At 51.0% G+C, this 6,034-nt stretch overlaps 1 protein-coding gene across 1 annotated transcript; it reads right to left on the reverse strand.

Annotated features, from left to right (window-relative positions):
• Positions 1 to 388: 388 nt before the first annotated feature.
• LOC119385713 (formin-2-like) lies at positions 389 to 5,370 on the reverse strand. Its single transcript, XM_049414069.1, has 10 exons — positions 5,278 to 5,370; positions 5,038 to 5,145; positions 4,598 to 4,891; positions 4,158 to 4,451; positions 3,718 to 4,011; positions 3,281 to 3,574; positions 2,841 to 3,134; positions 2,401 to 2,694; positions 1,645 to 1,693; positions 389 to 546 (listed from the first exon to the last, which is right to left on the reverse strand). Exons 1-10 carry the CDS (start codon positions 5,368 to 5,370, stop codon positions 389 to 391), a joined length of 2,172 nt encoding a protein of 723 aa, XP_049270026.1.
• Positions 5,371 to 6,034: the final 664 nt, after the last annotated feature.

A 6,034-nucleotide genomic window follows, 5' to 3' on the forward strand; every position in this document is an offset into this window, starting at 1 on the left:
CCAAGGTTCACTATTGGTGCCGGCCCGCTCGTTCTCATGATTTAGCCAATCAGAGCCTGCTGGTATGGACAGTACACTTAAATATTTGACACACGAAATACTACCCCGGAAAGGCGGGTCGATGAGAACGAACTCTTTATTTGAAGACATCCCGGCGAGACACGACGACCAATGACCTCAAAATGATACAGCCACGTACGATAAAAAAAAATGACGGCACCGCGTAACACGAAAGGTCTCACTCAACATCATTATCACAAAAGATAATCTCGCGGTGGGTTCGTGCTCTTCATTTGGATCTACAACAGTCGGTTGCTCGCTCGCCGAAGGCCTTGCGCACCAAGAAGTCTGGCCACAAGGATACCACGTCACAAGGCCGTCCTTGGCGTCACATTGCCAGGATCTTCTGTACCAGCAGGATCCTGTTGTAGTCGGTCAACTTCTCCTCCCTGGTAGCATCTAGTCGGCAGAAGGAAACAAGCCGATTGTGCAGCTCTTGTATCAACTTCTCGTCGACGTATTCAAATCCATTTCCGCGTCCGACACCTGGGAGGAGCCGCAGAGACACAGCACTTGCAATATCATTCGACGTTATCGTAAATATTCTCCTAACGATATCAAGCACCTAGGTGGCTACGAGATATTTGGCACGCGCTAGTGTGTACAATACCAGTGGTGCTTGAATGTGAGCTGTGTGACGTGGACGTAGCAAGGATTTTATTTCAGGAGGAGGAGGGGGGTGGGGGTGGAGGTGCTGTCTACGCTTTTATATACATATATGTACTTGGCAATGTTTCATCCCGTTTTGAGAAGCACCTAAGTGATGCCACTTCATACAAGGACGTCGGAAAAATTGCAGTGTAGTCAATGGCTTCTGCAACGACTACAAAAAGAACGCTCCATTCTATCATCGTACCTCTACAACGATTCAGCAATTAAAAAGCTCTTTCCTGCAAAATAACACCTTAGCTTCGCTTTCTGTCATTCTAACAAAGAATCTTTCCACAGGCGATCCTTGTTTTTTCTTGACTCTCAGTTTCGATGCAAGTCCTTATGTTGTCATATTCCAAGGTGGTGGGCTGTCTACCTGCTCATCTCGAACTGACGCGCATCTAGATTAGGAACTTGAAAGTACTTTTTTCATCAAGTAAATTCATTCACTAGATTTTGTGTCAGACGGACATGTCCTAAAAATTCATTAAAGAAGCGTGCTAAGCTGTGTTAGTGAACGGAGCTTCACAAGTGTAGAGAACCTCTCATTCATGCCGCAAGAAAATGATAGAAAGTGCAAATAACAAACTTATCGGAGCCTGCAGTTTTCCGAACTAGAACGTCAATACGCCTTGGATTTTCACAGTGTTTCCATGGAGCTATTGTTTAATGCTTTTCACAAGCAAACAAGAATAGAGCACAGCCAGCTTTCACTGAATTTTTAACAAGAAAAAGGTTATACCTAGATCTGCATTGAAAACTGACATCCTGCATATATGTCCCGATAAATTTCAGAAAAGAAAGTTCGGTTTCCATTTGATCTACAAAACTTGTAACATATTGCTCATCTTCACGGGTTGCAAGCGTATAAAATAAGACAACCGAGTTGTGTCTGCTTTTTTCTCACCAATCCATACTTCCGAATGCGCCCACACTTTTTTGTGATGTCGAAGCTGAGCCAAATGAGTGTGCGTGTGGCGTCCTAAATCCAAAAAAATTCTAGACTTAAGCAAATATTTCACTATCTGCCATGCACAAATTTAGTAAGGAGAGCGCAGATTTACCTGTAAACAGACGAAGAATCTAAGCTACCAAGGATGTGCGGGCGAATAAATAAAGGACGCCCTTTTGTTTCGGAACATTAATATTCGGGAGAAACTTCTGAAGAGAGGTCTTTGCGCGCGTTTCTGTGTGCCACTGTATTTGCTTCAACGTATGAAGAAAGGTGACGCATTATTTTCCAGTTTTCTCACGTTTTCAGGAAAAAAAATGTTCGACAGGTGTCACACTCTCGTAACACAAGAAGGCGAAAGGCTTGCTGTACTCATGTGGCAAGCTGCAATAAGCAGTACACATGTTCACTGCTGATTGTAGCATGTCTCGCAACAAGCAGATATGAGTCGCGAACATATAGAATATATGGAAGACTGTGTGACGTTCGCTGTTCTGAGTACGATTCTACAGCGCAGTTGAAGATTGACGAGTGAAATGCAGCCTTAAACAGTGTAAAATTGCTCTGCTGCGCACTGATGCGAAGAGGAGACGACGACAAGTACAGAATTGCGACGCAGTGCAGATTTAAGAGGAACATTGCTTTGCAGGAAGCGTGGCGCGGTGGCTAGCGGCGCACTAAAACGACTTGCGCGCCATCATACAAACGGAATATGGAGGTAACCGTGTGGAACGTACCTCTGGAACAGCTGAACGTCTTGCCATGGCGTTGGGTGGCTGCAGAGAAACGGTGCTAGATGACTGCAGCGGAACAGAGTTGGGTGGTCGAAGCAAAGTGGCGTTGGCTGGCTGTGGTAAAATGGGGCTGGGTGGCTGCAGCAATGCAGCATTGGATGGATGCGGCAAAACGACGTTAGGGGGCTGCAGAGCAGCGGCGTTAAGCGGCTGCGGCAAACCGGTGCGTGGTGGGGGCACCTTAAAGTCGAGTTGCTGCTGAGCACCTCCGCCACTCGCCACTGGACACGCACCCTGCTGCAATCGAAAGAGGCACTTCATCATGCTGTACAATTCTTCTTCGCAAACAGCGTCTCTTGGTGGCCCTATATAGACGGGCACTACAAGAGCTATAGGCGACGACGTCCACTACGTAATAGGGAGAAAAACGTCGAAGTACGTACCCCTGGAAAAGCTGACCGTCTTGCCATGGCGTTGGGTGGCTGCAGAGAAACGGTGCTAGATGACTGCAGCGGAACAGAGTTGGGTGGTCGAAGCAAAGTGGCGTTGGCTGGCTGTGGTAAAATGGGGCTGGGTGGCTGCAGCAATGCAGCATTGGATGGATGCGGCAAAACGACGTTAGGGGGCTGCAGAGCAGCGGCGTTAAGCGGCTGCGGCAAACCGGTGCGTGGTGGGGGCACCTTAAAGTCGGATTGCTGCTGAGCACCTCCACCACTCGCCACTGGACACGCACCCTGCTGCAATCGAAAGAGGCACTTCATCATGCTGTACAATTCTTCTTCGCAAACAGCGTCTCTTGGGGGCCCTATATAGACGGGCACTGCAAGAGCTATAGGCCACGACGTCCACTACGTAATAAGGAGAAAAACGTCGAAGTACGTACCCCTGGAAAAGCTGACCGTCTTGCCATGGCGTTGGGTGGCTGCAGAGAAACGGTGCTAGATGACTGCAGCGGAACAGAGTTGGGTGGTCGAAGCAAAGTGGCGTTGGCTGGCTGTGGTAAAATGGGGCTGGGTGGCTGCAGCAATGCAGCATTGGATGGATGCGGCAAAACGACGTTAGGGGGCTGCAGAGCAGCGGCGTTAAGCGGCTGCGGCAAACCGGTGCGTGGTAGGGGCACCTTAAAGTCGGATTGCTGCTGAGCACCTCCACCACTCGCCACTGGACACGCACCCTGCTGCAATCGAAAGAGGCACTTCATCATGCTGTACAATTCTTCGCAAACAGCGTCTCTTGGTGGCCCTATATAGACGGGCACTGCAAGAGCTATAGGCGACGACGTCCACTACGTAATAAGGAGAAAAACGTCGAAGTACGTACCCCTGGAAAAGCTGACCGTCTTGCCATGGCGTTGGGTGGCTGCAGAGAAACGGTGCTAGATGACTGCAGCGGAACAGAGTTGGGTGGTCGAAGCAAAGTGGCGTTGGCTGGCTGTGGTAAAATGGGGCTGGGTGGCTGCAGCAATGCAGCATTGGATGGATGCGGCAAAACGACGTTAGGGGGCTGCAGAGCAGCGGCGTTAAGCGGCTGCGGCAAACCGGTGCGTGGTGGGGGCACCTTAAAGTCGGATTGCTGCTGAGCACCTCCGCCACTCGCCACTGGACACGCACCCTGCTGCAATCGAAAGAGGCACTTCATCATGCTGTACAATTCTTCTTCGCAAACAGCGTCTCTTGGTGGCCCTATATAGACGGGCACTGCAAGAGCTATAGGCGACGACGTCCACTACGTAATAAGGAGAAAAACGTCGAAGTACGTACCCCTGGAAAAGCTGACCGTCTTGCCATGGCGTTGGGTGGCTGCAGAGAAACGGTGCTAGATGACTGCAGCGGAACAGAGTTGGGTGGTCGAAGCAAAGTGGCGTTGGCTGGCTGTGGTAAAATGGGGCTGGGTGGCTGCAGCAATGCAGAATTGGATGGATGCGGCAAAACGACGTTAGGGGGCTGCAGAGCAGCGGCGTTAAGCGGCTGCGGCAAACCGGTGCGTGGTGGGGGCACCTTAAAGTCGGATTGCTGCTGAGCACCTCCGCCACTCGCCACTGGACACGCACCCTGCTGCAATCGAAAGAGGCACTTCATCATGCTGTACAATTCTTCTTCGCAAACAGCGTCTCTTGGGGGCCCTATATAGACGGGCACTGCAAGAGCTATAGGCGACGACGTCCACTACGTAATAAGGAGAAAAACGTCGAAGTACGTACCCCTGGAAAAGCTGACCGTCTTGCCATGGCGTTGGGTGGCTGCAGAGAAACGGTGCTAGATGACTGCAGCGGAACAGAGTTGGGTGGTCGAAGCAAAGTGGCGTTGGCTGGCTGTGGTAAAATGGGGCTGGGTGGCTGCAGCAATGCAGAATTGGATGGATGCGGCAAAACGACGTTAGGGGGCTGCAGAGCAGCGGCGTTAAGCGGCTGCGGCAAACCGGTGCGTGGTGGGGGCACCTTAAAGTCTGATTGCTGCTGAGCACCTCCGCCACTCGCCACTGGACACGCACCCTGCTGCAATCGAAAGAGGCACTTCATCATGCTGTACAATTCTTCTTCGCAAACAGCGTCTCTTGGTGGCCCTATATAGACGGGCCCTGCAAGAGCTATAGGCGACGACGTCCACTACGTAATAAGGAGAAAAACGTCGAAGTACGTACCCCTGGAAAAGCTGACGTGAGGACCATGGTTTGGCCCGACTGCGGCAGAACCCGGTACCGCTGCAAAACTCCCCTTCCATTGGGTGCGGGCCTCGGGCAGTTCATGCCCTGCGGTAGAAACAGTGTTGATGTACACTACTTCGAAGAAAGCTTGTGCCGTCATGCCATGCAGCACGTTACTGCAATCATCTTCACAACGTCACGAACTAGAGAAGAAGCAGATGACTTCGGGGCCCATACCTCTGGAACAGATACACGGTGGACCATGATGTTGCCCGGATGTGGTGGTAAAAGATGTGGTGACGGCAGGATTCCCCTTTCACTTGGCAGCATAGCGGGGCCATTGCGTCTATCTCTGTTCGCAGGCGCTGAAGCCGCTGCCCTCCTGTTGGCAGCACGTCTGGACGTCTTCCTCCGAGCTGGGTACATTGCCTGCGGTGTGCGGACTCTCCGCCGACAGTCGATCGTCGCAAACGAAGATCAGACGTTCGCGCACTTGCTCTTCTCTCCGCGTTGATAGTCCACCCACAAGCCGCCTGTTCCGCAGGTCCTGTTCAAGCATCGTCATGATGACACACTCCATTACGCTGCTAGTCAGAGCCAAACGAAAGGCGAAAGGATGGGTAACAAAACATAATATTTAGCAGAGAAGTTTAGATATTGCAAGTGTCCTGCTCCATATTATTTATTATTCTTTAGTTAAGCCGTCTTTTACGGAACACGACTTCATACATCGAAACGGGCCATGTGTCGTCCCGAAGGCGCCGGTAACAAATAGCCGAAATTCATCGGCCACGACGCTAATATCGTGTACCAGGCGTAAGAGCAGCGGGCCACAAATACGTTCGCGTCTGTGACGACTGTTGGGCTCCTAACGCTTCATAAGACAGCTAACAATAAATGACCCTCTTTGCTTTTTTTTTGCGATGCATTCGCACACTGTACTTACGTTGGGGATGGCTGTGAAGAGCGTCCTGACCTTGGGTGCTGATGTTTG

Source organism: Rhipicephalus sanguineus, chromosome 3 (assembly GCF_013339695.2).
Source record: "Rhipicephalus sanguineus isolate Rsan-2018 chromosome 3, BIME_Rsan_1.4, whole genome shotgun sequence".
NCBI lineage: Eukaryota > Metazoa > Arthropoda > Arachnida > Ixodida > Ixodidae > Rhipicephalus > Rhipicephalus sanguineus.

Excerpts from the sequence above, each read along its gene's own strand:
- LOC119385713 (XM_049414069.1), bottom strand. The coding sequence starts at position 5,370 with ATGCTGCCAAGTGAAAGGGGAATCCTGCCGTCACCACATCTTTTACCA. Across the intron at positions 3,575-3,717 it reads GACGGTCAGCTTTTCCAGGG|CAGGGTGCGTGTCCAGTGGC; the intron begins GTACGTACTTCG and ends TTTCGATTGCAG. Across the intron at positions 1,694-2,400 it reads GACGTTCAGCTGTTCCAGAG|GACGCCACACGCACACTCAT; the intron begins GTACGTTCCACA and ends TTTTGGATTTAG.